Source organism: Triturus cristatus, chromosome 6 (genome assembly GCF_964204655.1).
Source record: "Triturus cristatus chromosome 6, aTriCri1.1, whole genome shotgun sequence".
Classification (NCBI taxonomy): Eukaryota; Metazoa; Chordata; class Amphibia; order Caudata; family Salamandridae; genus Triturus; species Triturus cristatus.
In genome coordinates, this window is record NC_140589.1 from 151829966 (window position 1) to 151847191 (window position 17226).

General features: G+C 50.8%; 1 protein-coding gene across 5 annotated transcripts in view; it reads left to right on the plus strand.

The window, feature by feature from the left end:
- The window catches only part of LBR (lamin B receptor), an 806934-nt gene that overhangs the window by 551143 nt on the left and 238565 nt on the right, over nt 1–17226 (plus strand). For all 5 annotated transcript variants that reach the window (XM_085610386.1, XM_085610387.1, XM_085610389.1 and 2 more), the window contains exon 10: nt 6491–6616. In XM_085610386.1, coding sequence (XP_085466512.1) covers nt 6491–6616 — 126 coding nt within the window. The remainder of the gene's footprint in view (nt 1–6490; nt 6617–17226) is intronic.

The following is a 17226-nucleotide window of genomic DNA, read 5'->3' on the forward strand; positions in this document are numbered from 1 at the left end:
AAGGTAGCTGTTACCGGGGAGTGGTCGGATATTCCCCGTGCTAAACACACTGACTCAGGGAAGTTTTGAATGTATTGCGCCTGGGTGAACAGGTAGTCAAGCCGTGATTGACTGCCATGAACCCCCGACTGGAAAGAGTATAGTGTGTCTCGGGGATGCGACCATCTCCAGATGTCCACCAGCCCTAAGGCGTCAGTGAAATTGCGTAGTTGTGAGCCCTGTGGAGCATGTTGTCGAGTCGGGGCGCGGTCCATGGTGCCGTCCATCGTCAAGTTAAAGTCCCCGCCCATCACCAGGACACCCTCGGGCAAAGTCACAAGGAACGCCCCCACGTCTGCTAAAGTCTGACGCTGAAGGCCCGGCGGGGCGTACACAGAGAGCACATTGAGGACCCTTCCCTCCCAGCAACCCGAGCAAGCAACATATCTACCCTGTGGGTCGGTCCATATAGTGTGAATAATATAGGGGCAGCCCTTACGTAGGAGGATCCCCACCCACCTGGATCCCGAGGTAAAACCAGAATGTGCCACCATCCGGTATCCCTTTCTGTCCAGGGCCTTTCAGGAGTTACAAATGAGGTGAGTTTCTTGGAACAGCACCAAGTCTAATTGGTGCCTATGAATATATTGTAGTACTATTCCCCGTTTCAGTTTGTCCCCAAGCCCGTTGATGTTCCAGGTCATGAGGCTAAGTCTCCGACTCACTACCATAGGACCTTGACAGCAGTACGATGAAGTTTTCGGATTGACCCATCCATGGATGCCCTTCAGTCATTGCTATAAATACAGTTTTCAAAGTCTTATTGGCCTGCCCGAGGATGGAGAAGATGCGACCAGTAGTCTGGGGGTAAGTACCTTGTACATCCTTGTGATAGGGAATACCATTCAGCCCTGCTGCAAAAAAACAATAAAAAACCTCACCCCCAATAACCCAAATCAAACAAATCAAGAACCATACGAACCTACCCCCGACCCTGCCTCCCTGCACAACGGGACTAAAACCGCCCGCCTCCCCCAACATGCAGAGCGCCTGTCGCTCCCCCCTGAACACTCCGAGGAAATGTGTGCCGCCCCACTCCCTACATATTAACCGACGTTTCGCAAAATCCTGCCCCCCACCCTACCCTCACACCACCAGTGCAGAACATCCCCAGCACAGTCCGGATTATCCGAACGCATCAAGCAAAGACCCCCCGCCACAACCCCTACATTAGCCATGTCTACTCGGAAACCCGTTCTCATGAATAACTGTAAGTGCAATGAAAAGCAAAGCCATAACGGAAGAAGCCGGATTATCATCCCCCCATTATCATCAAAAGATGTCCGTAGTGTCAGTGTATCAAGGGGTGAGTATTACCCCCGTCCTGGGACATACCCATCACGTTCATCCTAACTTCAGGAGTCCCCCGGGATCGCCACCAGGAGCGCTGCATTGAGGTCCAGCAGAGCCACACCAGCAGTACACCCTCTTACCATCATACAGAGTTAATGTTCCTCGGTCGGGCCCCGAGCCTCAGAGTCCGAGTGCGACGAAGGCTGCCTCCGATGGTGCCAATCCTCGGCCTTGTCCGCCGCCGATGGCCCCTTTTTTGTCCCCTTGTCCACAGTACGCCAGCCCTCCAACCAGTCCCAAGCATCCTCCGGGCGTGTGAAGAACCACGATTTTCCTTCGGCCTCCACACGCAATTTGTCTGGGAACATCATTGCGTATTTAACTTCCTGGTCACGGAGAGCTCTTTTTACCTCCAGGAAGCTACGTCTCTGTTTCTGGACTCTTTGTGTAAAATCAGAAAAGAACGTGATTTTGCTGTTCTCAACAGTGAGAGGCAGGGCCGTCCTTGCAGTTTGAAGAATGGCATCCCGGTCGCGGAAATGAAACACTCGGGCAAGCAGCAGACGCGGCGGCGCCCCCGGCCGAGGGCGGCCACCCGGCACCCGATGGGCCCTTTCAATCGAAAAACACTTGGAAAGCCCACGGGCTGTAGGTGCTTAAGGACCAAATCCTCGACAAAGAGGTCCGCCGCCGGCCCCTCCGTGCGTTCTGGGACACAAATAATGCGGACGTTGTTCCGGCGCATCCTGCCTTCATAGTCATCCAGTTGCCGAGCTAGTAGTTTGTGGGAAGCACGTAGGTCTGCTACCTCTCGCTTGAGAAGGGCAGTTCTTTGGTTACACTCTCCACAGCTCCCACACGGTCGGCGATCTTCCTCACGAATCAGTCCCACATCCGTGGCCACAGTGTCTATCCGTGCTTCCAAGGAAGCCTTGATTGCAGTGATCGCATCCAGAAGGTCTTTGTTCGTCAGCTCTACCTTGCCGTCTGAAGCCGGCGCCACCAGTCGCTCCCCGCCCTGTTGGTGTTGCCATTTCGAACTTCTCCAACTTAGTCTGTGCCGCTGATTTGCCGCTCCGTCCTGATGCCATAGTCCCACCTTAGGCGGCGCTCCCCCGCTTCTGGGCGCACCCGTTACTCCCCGCCGCCTGCCGTGGCTTTCGCTGGATCCACCAGGGCCCAGGCACCCAGCAGTGGGACAAAGATGGGGGAGGCCCCCGCTCCCTGCACGGCCAAGACACCTCTCCAAAGCTCTAGCACTCCAGCCGTATCGCCAGCCCAGGGAATCCACCACAGCGCTGAATCGCCCCGGAGGATCGCCACCTCCCTGGATAGTTCACAGACCAGCCGGCCGCCCGGAGCCCACACCCAGTCGTCGTCCGCGGACCTCCACTTCAGCAAGGGCCGGGAACCGAGGGCCACTCAGCAGGCCCCGACCCACCGCGTCCTAAGAGCGCTATATCGGTTGTGGGCTGGCCCCAGGATATCTTCGCCCCACCGGGGTCCTCTTAATCGACGCAGGTCACTGCACTACTAGCCCGCCGGGGCACAGGAGCCAGAACAGGGGGCACAATCCCACCATCCGGGGCCAACGCTCCAGCTATTTCAAAACCGCTGGCTCCGGCTCGTCAGCGGGACACGCGGCCACATGGGAGGATCGCCTCAGCCCTTCCCCCAGGCCGCACCGAGGCAACGGTCAGATTCACCCCTCTGGCAGGGCCCCCACCGCAACCAGCAATGTCTATTGATCCAACATGACGGGGAAGTCCACCCGTTCACTTCAGGCCCAATCACGGCGCCGGCACCCGGCTCCACGTCCCCGCCACCGGGAGAGTCCGGCCCCAGCCGCGGCCTCACTCCACCTCACCTCCCGGTTCCAGGCATCTCACCAGCACGCACACCGGGTCCGGCGCTCTGTCGCGGCGCCCAGCGCTGTCCAGCGGATCAACTGGGGACTCCGGGCGACAAGGCACTCCTCAGGGTTGGGCGGGTTCCAATTTCCTGCCGCCGGAGGCGCCGAGCCTCGAGCCACCGCCACAGGGGAAAACAGGCCGCAGCCGCGGTCTCGCATCGTCTCTTCTCCCTGCCGGGATATGCTCCTCCCAGTCCGGTCAGCGGCCAGATCTCGGGGACTGGAGCCCTGCTTCCGCACCAGCTCCAAACGGGCCCAAACTTCGACACTGGGTCGGCGGGAGCCTCGGGATCCTATGGGACCCCCCAGCACACGGGTCGGGATCACAGGGCAGGAGAAATCAGGATATTGCGGGAGTGGCGCTTCAGAGCTTCGCTACTGAGCGGCCATTCCCGTCGGCAGCAAGCCACGCCCCCCGACAGTTCCATCATTTTGACGTCCGTCAAACTTATAATACATTGACAGGAACCCTCACGATGGCGGTTCCTGTCAATTTTAAGACCGGCGGACATCTCTAAATTCGAGGTATATTTACTCTGTCGCCTTGACGGGGTGATTACTGTACTCTGAATCAGGCCTTCAGTATTGATAATATCTGACTAACGTCGAGCTCAAGATGGTATTAAGGTTTCTGCTGCAGAAAATGGCACATTATTCCATAATGATGTGCTTTTTTTATTTTTTGTGATACAGCTGACATGGGAGAAGGGAAATATTAACATACTTCCGAATTTAGAAAAGATGATGTTACCACAGAACCATGTTAAAATATGCATAACTTAAGGTTGTTCAGTTTAGTGATACTTCAGGCTTTCTTCCACTTCCTCCAGAATATCTGCCAGCCCTCTATTTACCTTCTGTTTAGTTGTAGATGTGATAAGCGAATAGAGAATAAGGCATGGAAGATAACCGGGACTTGAGGACTCCTTGGTATGAGCTTGGCTGTAAATACATTAGGTTTTATAGTAACTAATAATTATAATGTTGGGTCAAAAGGTGCTCTAGCCCATAAATCCTATTATACTGGATATTCCATGGGTCCTCTGGAATGGATCTAAACACAAGGGCCCTCGTTAAAAGTTGCCCAGATTCATGATGAGGCTTTACTTGTATCATGACAAATGATTCGGCATTGTAGTATCTTCATCGACAGTCAGAAAATAAAAATAATTGCAGAATGACAGGAAGACTGTCAGCGCTCACCTTGAGCTAATGTTGTGACTAAATTGCCGACTGTATAGGGAGCACTTTAACTCCTCACAATTTAAAACTTCTAAGTTTAACATTTAACATTATTAAAATCCAGAGAGCCGCACCATTGGCTACCTGAGGCAAATGTTTCCCAAATTTTGGGTGAAGTGTTGGCAGTCCAAATAAATGAAAATATTTTGGCAGCACAAATCCTAATTTTGCTTGCAAGGAAAACCACAGAAAACCTGAGTGAAATGAAGGAAAATGCATTATAAAATAGACTGAAAACTGCACACTGTTCCTTCAAGAAGCCAGCGGCTTCCCCATCTCAACATAAAGAGGTACTCCAACCTGCTGAAAAATACTGAGAATGTGCTGTCCACTTAGTTTGCCATTCAGGGAGGTATTGTGTCCCATCAACAAAGCTGAGCTCTGTATCTTACCATCACAGTTTACATTTCTGTATGTGGAGATTGAGCTGAATCAATTGACAGGTTCTGATGTTCTGCAGGAGGCTTTGGGTGATATTCTTGTTTCTCACTCTCCGTCCATGAAGTCCGTTCATCAGCTGGGGTAGAGAGGTTGACTCTCTTTAGGCTGATGTTTTTCTGTTAGTTTAATCATCTGTGTCTCGTCAAGGCTTTGCTGTAGACAATGTTAAAGGTTACTTATCAGCCCTCTTAACTTTTCTTCATTTGTCTGATTGGTCCTTTTTATTCAGATCACTCTTTGTGATCTGTTTCTTAAACTAGCTCTTGTGTTTGTAACTGCTCCCTTTATTATGCCGCAGTGGGATCTTACTTTGGTTCTTACCTTTCTAGTGTGTGCTCCTTTTGAACCTATGCACAGTTGCACCATAATCATTTTTGCTCCCATGACTATGTCTTATGGCCATCACATCTCTGTGTTGTGTAGTGAGTGTTGTCTGTTTAGCCATATATGCCACCTTTTTTCCTGACACGTTGGTGCATCAGCCTTGAGCATTCTTTCTCCCGAAAGTAGTGTCTTGCTTTCATGTGGCTTGTCTAAAAGGGAGGGCCCATAAAGCTTACGTAGGTAAAGCGTCAGATACATTGAATACAGAATAATACCATCCAACCTGGTACATGTACTGAGACCCCCAAGCCACAGAGGTTGAAATGCATCATCTGTTTATGGAAAAGAACAAGGGCACCAGAGCCTTTAACGAGATAGATGAGTCTAACATGAGAATTGAAACACCACAAGATATTGTCTCTTTTTTGATCATTAGTCCCCTTCCCTTACCACTTTTCCTTCAAGCAAAATGCATTTTCAAATACAAAAAGCACCATAAGCACTTTCATCTCATGGGTGATGGTTTTTGTTAAATAATCACAGAATGACTCTTTGATATCTTTCTACATTCTGTTCCCGTTCACTTGGGACAGTCCACACGCTCCTCACGTTTTTCTCTCAGCCACTTCCCTATAAGGAGTTGCCAAAGCTCCAACGGGTGGGTTGTCACTGTACCCTGAAATTCTACATTGATAGGTCTAGGGAACACTGGTTGATAATCAACTCTTTGGATTCCAGAGACAGACCTTGTAAAGGTGGATTGTGTATCAAGGTGTGCTAGACTTTGGCCAAAAAATAGCTCCTCCGCGTCTTCTGGCTTATTCTCCTGGGCGAAGGCTGGTACTACAGCACTAGCTAGAGATGTTCCAGTGTTGGACTTCTTCCAGGCTGCTTAGTGGGCATCTTTTGAAATCTTTATAAGAAATTACTTTTTCGACTCTCACAGCATGGCCATTGCACCTGCTCTGACCTGCAGGATTTTGCTGTAAAGTCCGCCTCTCAAATCCAACATCTATGCTTTTGTATTCATTCGAAAGGTGAAAATTGTATTGGTGGTACTCAGTACTGGATTTCCCAAATGTATTTTTACAGTTGCCTTGAGGTAAGTGAAATTTCTCAATTGGTAGTGTACCAGCCTCAATTCATCTGTCTAATTTGATTATATTTTAAATGTTTATCACTTATCGACTGAGAGAGCAATGAAGGCAAATAGGTAACAACCAAACTGCTTGTTTTTAGGTTCTCATCAATTTGGTAATGCTTTTAGCTGAAATGAAAGTGAACGAACGTGATGTACCTTCTGTGTCCATGATCTTGGTGAACTCTTTCCAGCTCTTGTATGTAGTGGATGCTCTGTGGAATGAGGTGAGTTAAATACTTTCAACAAATGTGAAATAATTGAAACAAAAAATATTTGCAATTTGATGGATAATTCTACCTGCAGGTTCCTCACCTATTAAATATCTTCAGTGCCAGATTGGGTCTAGAAACCTTCCCATAGCTCTACCATCCTCTGCCCTGGAAACAATTCCACAGGATGTCACTGGAGCCCTAAAATGTTGATGTCTGTGGATCTGTAAAGTGTGCAGCAACATAAGATCACTTTTTTCAGCACCCTTCAATGTGGATCTCGAACTACTCTCCTTGGTTTTCTGTCACTTTGGTGGTAATCTTGAAGTCATTTTTCTCTAAAATGTTTTCCTAGTACAGTGCATAGGAACGTCACTGTCTAAGAAGTCAGTCTTTAGTCCACGTCGAGACTGCAATGGGCAAATTCCTATTTCCGATCCTCTGCAGGTTTATCCGTGGTGCTGCACGATTTGAGGTTGTGAGAGCGGGGCAGCCTCTTGCACCCCAAAACAAAAGAGCCTAAATTCAAATTCTTTATGGCCTGCGGCTAGTGCCGGTCTCCCTTCAGGTCTCATCCTATGCCTTCATTCAAATCCTCCAAGGAAGAACAGAGGAAGCACAAGATAAATAGAAAGCATGGAGGAATTTTACCTCAATGGTTTTCTAAGTGTAGAGGTAAGTCTCCTCAGGCTTTCCCACCTTATATGGAGTTCACTTCAGTGCCGTAGTCTAGAACTGTTATTCCACCCGAGGAGTTGCGTCGTCGAGGCCAACGCTAGGGCCTTTCTCTGCACCTCCTTTGCCCATAATGTTTTTGGCACCAGCCCTGGCTTCTCCAGAGCTGATTCAGGTCTTTTTCCCCATGCCATGAGGGAGATGTTCTCGCGTGCATCAGTCCTCTCTTACCCTCCACTGGGTCCCATGGGACCTGTGGGGGCTCCTCTTGGTATTCTGTCTACAGGCCCTCCTCGGGTGCTATTCGTTTCTGCGCCCCTCAATTGCACAGGGAACACCTCTGATGTGGAGACTTACACCGGTTGACCTTCCATTGGTGCCGATGCATACGCTAAACCCGGTGCACCCACCGTTACTGCTGGTTGCAGTGCCACCTACCCTGGGGCAGCCAATATCAAAGTACAATGCTATCCTACAAAGGTTTAGAACAGAGGCTCAGATGATTGTGGCAGGCCAGCATGATACCTCATGCCAACACTACTGGCATACGTTGTATGATACCTTCATTACTTATTCAGATCCAATTTAAAAACCTGACATTGTCCAGCCCAACACTGATCCGGTAATGGTGTGAGGAATTGTGTGCTGTTAATCTGTGGCAATACTTTCAGACAGTATAAGGGGGGGGCTCTCAGCTGCTGCTGTACCTGTTTTACCCGTTCTATGAGTGTGAAAAATAAAGGACTAATGCTTCCTATGGTCTAACTGCTCTGTGTATGGGGGATGACCCAGTTGTGAAAGAGGTGTCATCCACTTCACAGATCGCCTTCAAGTGTCAGGAAGATAGGGCTTTCCTCTCCACCTTCCCGTCTATGCCGCTAGTGACATCACTGGCAATAATGAAGAGCCTGAAATCTGGCTCGCCGGTGGACCCTTGCCCGGCTAAGTTTCTGGCATCTATGGCAGAGATCTTGAATCCCACTGTAAACTGCGTGCTGAATACTTCCCTCTCTAAGGGACAGGTTCCAGCAGGCTGGAAGAGTGCGAAGATAATTCCTTTATTAAAAAAAACCCACGGCTGATCCCACGGTTCTAACTAATTATAGACCTATTTCTCTTCTGCCGTTTTTTGCTAAAACAGTCGAGAAATATGTTCACACTGTGATCAGCAATTTCGCGGAGGCAAACAACCTGTTCCATTTTAGCCAGTCAGGCAGAATCTCAGTACAGAGACAGCATTATTGGAGGTATCAGAATCCATTAAAGAGACTTTGGACGCAGGTGGCAAAGCGGTCCTGGTCCTGTTAGACCTCTCAGCGGCTTTCGATACCGTGCCCCACGGCCTCCTCTTGCAGAGGCTAAGGGAATGCGGTTTTGAGGGCTCGGTGCTGAAGTGGTTCGCCTCTTTCATAGACGGCAGAAAGCAGGTCTGGTCACGTCCTTTCTCGGCCAGTATACCATCTTTGAGCGTGGGTGTGCCACAGGGCTCTATTTTGAGCCCTGTACTTTTCAATCTGTACATGGCCCCCCTGGCTACCCTGGCCGAAAAGAATGAGGTCACAATAATATCATATGCCGATGACACTCAACTGCTGTTCACTTGTAGGAAGGGAGAGGAATTTAATGGAGAGAAGATCAACATGTGTCTGAAAGCAACTTATGCTAGGTTTAAATATAACCATCTGAAATGCAACTCAGACAAGTCCGAAATTATTTTTTTCGGCTCCCCGCCACTGGATGTCTGGAAACAATGGTGGCCTCAAGACATGTCGTGCTCACCCCCCCCCCCCCCCCCCCTCTCCCATTCCCCTCAGGCTGCGGTCAGGACTGTAAAGAACCTGGGAGTAAAAATAGATGACACTCTCTCTATGGCACCCCAGGTTCAGGCGGTAGCCGGGATCTGCTTTGGCCTCCTAACAATTTTACGGAGGTTTTTGTTCTTACTACAGACCTCACATAGAAAAATTGTCATTCAGGCCCTCATTATTTCAAGATTTGTCCTGTACTTGGGTCTCCCTGAGTTCATAATAAACAGAATGCAGATGGTGCAGAACGTAGCAGCCAGGGCTATTTTGAGTCTTGGGCCCAGAGATCGGACCTCTCACCATCTCAGGAGCCTGCATTGGCTGCCTGTTCGCAGAAGAATTCGCTTTAAGGCGCTGTTCCTGGCTTTCAAGGCTCTGCATGGCCTAGGAGCAAAGTACATTGGCAGAAGAGTCTCTGGTTATATTCCTGCCAGATCTCTTAGATCCGCTCATCAACATCTTATGGTCACCCCGAAGTATCTCAAAGCCCCTAAAGGCGGCCGCTCTTTTCAAGTGCAAGTTGCCGGACTCCAGAATAAGCTGCCTCTTCCACTGAGGCAAATTACTAACCTGTTGACCTTCAGGAAACAACTGAAGACCTGGTTGTTCCAACAAACAATGTAACTGTCCTTTACTTGGTTTTTTCTGTTTCTGGTTTTTTTCTCTCTTCCTCTCTTAGCATTTGGTTTTCTGTCTTAGCGCCGGGATACTCTTTTGAGTAGCTGTGCGCTCTACTTCTGATTGTCCTGAACCTGGGCACTTGAAAGTTGCACTGCTGCAGTCATACCGCACCGTTACCATTTTAGTAAATATTGCTAAAATATTTTCTGATAGAGACTTCTAACTGCAGAGTCATCACCTTTTGAATGTTGCCCAGGTGTCAAACTGGATCCAGAAAGTTTTCAGCAGTTCTCCACCAATCCGCTGCAGAAATGATGTGGGCAGTCTCTATAGGCGCCACTCATGCATTGATGTCAGTTCCTGAAGTGTATCAGAAGATTCCTCTAGTCTCCCAGAGACACTTGTTTTTTCCAAATTTCTAGAGTGTCCAAAGGATGTCTCCCCAAAACCCAGAGGTGTTTTTTAAGCCCTGTTGGGGCTGTTGCTATCAAATGTCTGTGATAAACCCCCATCAGGTGTGCTTGTGGTGGAGTCATGATTCCAAGGCCTGCAGTGGCAGTGTCTATGAACCTGAAGGCCATCAGGGACCATGAGGCCCAACTTTACATCACCAAGGACTCTGCCCCCTCTCTCCATTCACACTCAGAAGCAGAGCCATAGGTCTCAATCTCTCTCCTGGATTTGGCTGACTTCCGAGCTGAGCCCATAACTGGTTTCGGCAAAGCCCAATTTTCCGTGGCCTTCTACCACCCCACAATAGATCGAAGAGCTCCATGCAGCCATGCTCCAGCTCTTCGGATCCATGCCGACTCCCTCTGGCGTGCATTTGTGCCCCAAGGAGCTGTTAGGCCTTCCACATGTAGTACCTACCGCCTGCGGGTCCATTGTCCACCAGTTGGACCCTCCAAGCCTGTTAGATGCCTCTGGCTTCAGTCTAAAACCTGCCCCTGGTGCCACTGCTATACCTGTCCAGAGGACTTCTGCGCCGAACAAAGACTTACCCATAGTACTGTCTGACTCCGAGACTGTTCCCTTCCTACTTCTGCCAACGCCATGTACGCTTGCTCTGACACCTCCACAGGGAAGACAACACACCTTTCACTTTTTGGCGCTGACTCAGATAATGATTATGATGCGGATGTTGAGGCCGCTCAGCCCTACCACAATGACAGTTGGTATGATGACTTGTAGGAGGCTAGTGGTCATGATATCACCCATGAAACAGGCCTTCTCTCGCCCCCTGTACTAGCCACAAGGGAGTCTGTGACCTGTGCCATGGTAATGCGTAGGGCGGCTGACATCCTTGACCTCTAGCTCCCCACCTTGGAGGTAAAGACTAATGTTTTGACAATAGTTCTCTAGCCAGGGCAATCATCTTCTGAGCCCCTCCTGCAATTTAACAAGGCCTTAACAGACACCTTATTGAGGGCATAGGCCAAACCTTGCTCATGTCCACCAGTCAACCTCTAAATTGTGTGATGCCCTTGCCCTGCTGTGGGCAATTCCGCTTTTCTATCTCAGCACCACTCAGCTGAAAGTTTAGTGTAGCAGGCATCCACAAGTAAGACAAATCTCAACACATTCCCAACTACTCCTCCAGACAGAGTCAAAACTTATGTGGGTGGTGGCTAGTATAGAGTAGCAAGGTATTTCTTTCAGTTGGTTTGCAATATAAAGATGTGCCTAACTTCCCATCTAGTATCTTTGTGAGTAAATGTTGGTACTTTGTTACTCTGTAGTAGTTACCACCTGCGAGGGCTCCGTGATGGTTTGCCATATGTACAGATCCTACTTTTGGAAGGCAGCCATTTTGCCGTTGCACTTGGAACGCTTGCATTACAGTCTTTATTCACGCACTAACCACTTCGCACCATGGCGCCTTTCATGTTTATGCTTTCTATCTCGGCGCTCCTTCTGATTTCTCCCTGATCAGGAGAGTGCGCAGTCTAGCCTTTTTCATGCACTGAACGCTTCACGTCATGGCATCGTCCGTGTTTATACTCCACTTAAGTTTTTCCCAAACCACATGAATTCCCGTGCTTCGGTGATGGAGTCCCTCGCTGACTATACCTGTGAGTGTACAAATTCCTTTCCTTTTTTTGGTCTTGTTCCCTTCCTTTATTTCTTGTCCTGTTTAGGCAGCAATCAAAATTCCTGTGCTCCCTTTGTCCTGATAATGTCCTAATAAATTGTGAAACGGCGAAATGCCATCTACAAATTTCCGGCTGAAAAAGACACTCATTGTGCAATGATATGCATGTGAACTCTTTGATCTATTTATTTTTATGCACCATACATTTTGCTCTGTTATTCTAACGTGGTCTGGAATCCTTTTTGAGGGATGTTTTTCACTTTATTACTGTTGTACGTGTTGCACAAAAACTCTACACATGGCCTCTAAGGTAAGCCTCACTGCTTTATGCCAAGCCAGGGTTAAGTACAGGTTAATATAGGGTTGGCTTGTGCCTCACCCTGACAAGGACTGTTGATGCTCTTTGACCAAGGCTCACACCCCAGTCAACCAACAACCCAATTTCTCACAATCACCAATTCAAAGTACCATCTTACGGCATCAGATATGCACCAAGAATTTTTATGAAAAGTGTTGCTATAGTGGCTGCACATCTAAGATGAAAGGCCAAACATGTGTAAGCATATCACTAAGGCTCCTCAATACTTTTGTGGCTCCCACAGACCTCGTGGAAACCAAGGCCAGAGGTCTACCCAGTCCACCTCTCTCCCAACAGCCAAAGCCTCAAAGCCCCTTTAATATGTCCTCACAACATCATGGACAGCCAGTTAGCGGCAGGATCCGGCAGCACCTGCCCCATTGGCAAACATTAAGTTTGATTAATTTAATAAAGAGCGAGGAAATAGTAGTGGCTCGTCCCTTTCACCTGCGCAAACTCCGATGTACCTGAAAAATCGGAGCGTGAAAATTATCTGCAAATATGACGTAAATGATTTTGATGCAATACACAATGTAGTGTGATGTCTATATCATCCGTAGTGGTATGCATAGTAAAAAATCCATCACTGCATGCGACTTATATCCCAAATATCAGTCTGCACGTTTTTTTTGTTATTATTTTTATCGTTTGGCGGACACCATGCCTTTTTCGGCATTCATTTATTTCCAGGATGATAAATGGTATACAATCACGAAGGCGTGAGTATGTGTCGCAATTCCGCACTATACCCTCTAGGGACCCAGTAATTGTTTTTGTTATACTTAAAAATCTGAAAGAGACACGTTAGTGATAGATTCCTTACCTTAGAATATCGTCAGACTGTATCCGGAAAGTTTTTGTCAGCAGTACCCCTGCGCGTCGGTAGGCGTCGTCGTACATCTCCGTGTACGTCGCTGGCGTCGTAGCCGCCCAGATTGACATCGTCGGAGCTACTTAGACGCGCCCACGTGCTCTGACGTCAGTTCTTTCTTTGTCCGCGCAGCAGCTCAGATCCGAGAGAAAGCGGTACCCCTATTAAAAGTTTTAACGTGGTTTCTGACAACTTGTTTTGTCGAGTTCTTGACTCCTGGTGCAGTAGGGATGTCCGGGTTTAAGTCCTGAAGGGCCTGCTGCCAAAACTTGTCGGTAGAGGACCCGCATGACGTGTGTCTCTTCTGCTTGGGGCAAGCCCATGACCCTGAGGCATGCCCCGATTGTCGGGCCATGACGCCGAAAGCTTTGCGGGAGCGTTCCCGAAAGTTGTTGAAGGTCCAGCAATCGGTTCTGCGCCGATCGAGGTCCCGCTCCCGTGGGAGATCAAGGGACCGGTCGCAGAGCCCTCAGCATTGCTCGCCGGAATCGGGGACAGTTAAGTCTAGGCGCCATAAGAAGTCGAAGAAGCGACGTCGCTCTTCCTCTACCCCTCACCGGTCGCGGGACACGGTGGAGGGGGCAGGTGGTCACTCCCCGCGGCTACGTTGGAGCCTCCGTTGTTGCCTGCAGCCTACCCACCCTTTCCGGGACCGCACGCGACTTCGGTCGAGGTGAAGGCCTTTGTGTTGGCCTTGCGCCATTTGTTTGCCCCATCGGGTCCCTCCGGAGCGCCTTCAGGCCCCGCGGATCCGTTGGGAGGGTCTGCCTCTGTGCCGCCGCCTTTGGCCTCGGCTACGCCGGCACCATGCCCTGCGGCGCCGCAGGCTCCAGCCTCGGCGCTGTGTCTGGATCCGGCCTCGGCGCCGGGCGCGACATCGGACGGCGCCGAACCAGGACTGGTATCTTTCCCCTCCATTCCATTTCTTGGTGGGGAGTTTGTCCCATTTCCTTGGGCACCTCGTCCTTACCGGCCTCTTCAACAACCAGTGAACAAAGGGGAGTACTAGGAGGGGTCTGAGGACCCTCTTGCAGTTCAGTGCGAGGATGAGCCTGAATGGGATGTGGAGGGTCCAATAGATCTGGATTTTTCTCCACGCCCTGGTACACTGTCCCCTTCTTCCGTCGCTATGGAGGAGGTTGGAACTTTTTCAGTGGTATTGCGTCGGGTGGCTGAGGCTCTTAACCTCGAGCTCCCTTCTGTGCCTATCAGGACCAATCTCCTGACCGAGGTGCTGCAACCACAGTCCTCCTCTGCGGAGCCGTTGCTGCCCCTCAGTGAGGCGCTTACTGATATTTTGTTGAGCACCTGGAACAAACCTAACACAGGAGTTCCTATAGACAAGTGTGTGGCACGCCGCCATCGCCCGGCGCCGAGCGATCCCAGCTTTCTCACACAACACCAGACGCCTGAGAGTCTGGTTTTCCATGCTTCTGCCTCGCCAAGTTCATTCCCTTCTGCTCCTCCGGACAAGGAATCTAGGAAACTGGAGCAGTTTGGGAAAAAGATTTTCACTTCTGCCAGTTTTGGGTTGCGAGCGGTGAATACTGCGTGCCTGTTGGGCCGCTATTCCCATTCTGTGTGGGATACCGTGGCACAGGTGCTGCCTCAGTGCCCTGTGGAGGCACGGGTGGTTCTCTCCCAGGCCATTACCGAGGGCAGAGATGCTGCTAAATTTACTATCCGTTGTGGGCTTGACACGGCCGATTCTCTCGGCAGGGCACTTTCCACAACTGTGGCGCTGCGCCGTTACGCTTGGCTTAGAACCACTGACTTATCCGGGGATGTCCAGAACACCCTGCTGGACATGCCTTTTCATGGCACACGCCTCTTTGGTGACAAGGCGGATAGCACCCTGGAATACTTCAAGGACTCTCGAGCTACGGCCCAGTCCTTAGGTCTCGCCACCACGCGTACTCCCTCGGGGTCCACTTTTCGCTCCTTTCGAGGTCAAGGTCGAGGCGCCCAGGCGCGTTCCTTTCAAACCCGCAAGCTTGCGCAGCCGCAGTCTCAACGCAGCCGCAGACGTGGGGCCCCCCGTGGTGGGTCCCGAGGACAGCGTGCGGGTCAGTCCACCACCGCTTTTGCCGCCGCTGCCTCAAAACCTTCCTAGTCCGGCGCACCAGACGCCAGTGGGTGGCAGGATTCGCCATCACCTTCCCCACTAGCGCACCATCACTTTGGACAGGTGGGTTCTGCAAATAGTCCGAAGGGGCTACTCCCTCCTCTTCGAGTCTACCCCTCCAGCCATGCTACCTCAGTTCCACCGCATGTCGGGGGATCACTTGTCGCTTCTACAGCAGGAAGTTGCAGCCCTCTTGGCCAAGGGGGCCATCGAGCACGTTTGGGTGCCAGAAGTAGGTTGTGGTTGTTATTCCCACTACTTCGTGGTTCCGAAGAAGGACAAGGGCCTGCGTCCTATCTTGAACCTCCGGAACGTCAACCGCTTCCTCCGGAAGGAGAAGTACAAGATTCTCACGCTTGCTCAGGTCTTGTCTGCCCTGAACCCGCAAGACTGGCTGGTAGCGTTGGACTTGCAGGATGCTTATTTTCATATACCCATCCTGCCGGCCCACCGGCGTTACCTACGGTTTACGGTAGGCCACGAGTACTTTCTGTTCACCGAGCTCCCTTTCGGCCTTACCAGCGCCCCTCTGGGGTTCACGAAAGTGATGGCGGTGGTCACAGCTCATCTGCGGAGATCAGGGGTTTCAGTCTTACCCTATCTCGACGACTGGCTGTTAAAGGCGGGCTTGCCCCAGGCAGTCGTCTCCACCTCCAGACTACGGCCGACCTCCTGCATTTGCTGGGGTTTTCCATCAACGTGCCAAAGTCCCACCTGATTCCCTCTCAGAAGATTCTCTTCATCGGTGCGGTTCTGGACACGGCGCAGTTTTGGGTTTATCCTCCCGAACAGCGAGTCCAGGACATTCGGGCTATGATTCCGATCTTTCGGCCCTGGTCCTGGGTTTCGGTCAGGAAGAGCCTGAAGCTGCTGGGCCTCATGGCCTCCTGCATCCTGCTGATCTATCATTCCAGATGGCATATGCGGGCTCTGCAGTGGGACCTGAAGTTCCAGTGGAGGCAGCATCGGGGAAACCTATCCGACTACATCCAGATCTCAGACTGCACAGTACTTGCAGTGGTGGCTCACGACCAGCGTTGGGTCAGCGGCAGATCCCTCTCCCTTCCCCAACCAGGGCACACAGTAGTGATGGATGCGTCCCTCATGAGATGGGGCGGCCACATGGGAGAGGTGGCGATCAGAGGCCTCTGGTCTCCGACAGAGTCCAAGCTCCATATCAACCTTTTGGAGCTCAGGGCGATCCTTCTTGCACTGAAAGCATTCCTTTCCTCTGTCAAGGGGAAAGTAGTGCAGGTATTCTCAGACAACACCACCGTCATGTGGTACTGCAACAAGCAGGGTGGGGTGCGGTTGTGGAGCCTTTGTCAGGAGGCTCTGCGCCTCTGGACGTGGCTGGAACGTCAAGGCATTTCCTTGGTGTTTCAACACCTGGTACACTGAACACCAGGGCGGACGAACTCAGCCGCAGGTGCATGTTGGATCTCGAATGGCGTCTTCACTCGGAGGTGATGCAAGGTCTCTTTCATCAGTGGGGAGAACCTTAGTTAGATCTATTCACCACCGAAGAGAACGCACAGTGTTAGCAGTTTTGCGCGTTGGAGTTTCCAAGGCGGCACTCGCTCGGAGACGCTTTTTGTCGCGAGTGGAGTTGCGGTCTATTGTACATCTTTCCGCCTATACCACTTCTGCCCAGAGTGCTGAAGAAGATCAGACGCGACCAGGCCCAAGTCATTCTTGTGGCACCGGACTGGGCTCGAAGAGTTTGGTCTCCCAAGCTACTCAGTATGAGCGTGGATCCCCCGATCCGACTGCCTCTTCGGGAGGATCTCCTGTCGCAGCACCAGGGGACGGTCCTCCACCCAAACCTGTCCAGCCTCCACCTCCTTGCGTGGAGATTGAGCGGCGACAGCTGATTCCATTTGACTTGCCTCCCGAAGTCTGTAATGTGATTCTGGCAGCCAGGCGTCCCTCCACTAAAACGGTATACGCCTGTCGGTGGAAATAATTTGTGGCTTGGTGTGCAGCGAAATCTGTAGATCCCCTTGCTGCCCCTCTTTCTGACGTCCTTTTATTTCTTCTCTCTTTGGCCCAGCAGGGCTCTGCTCTGGGCACTATCA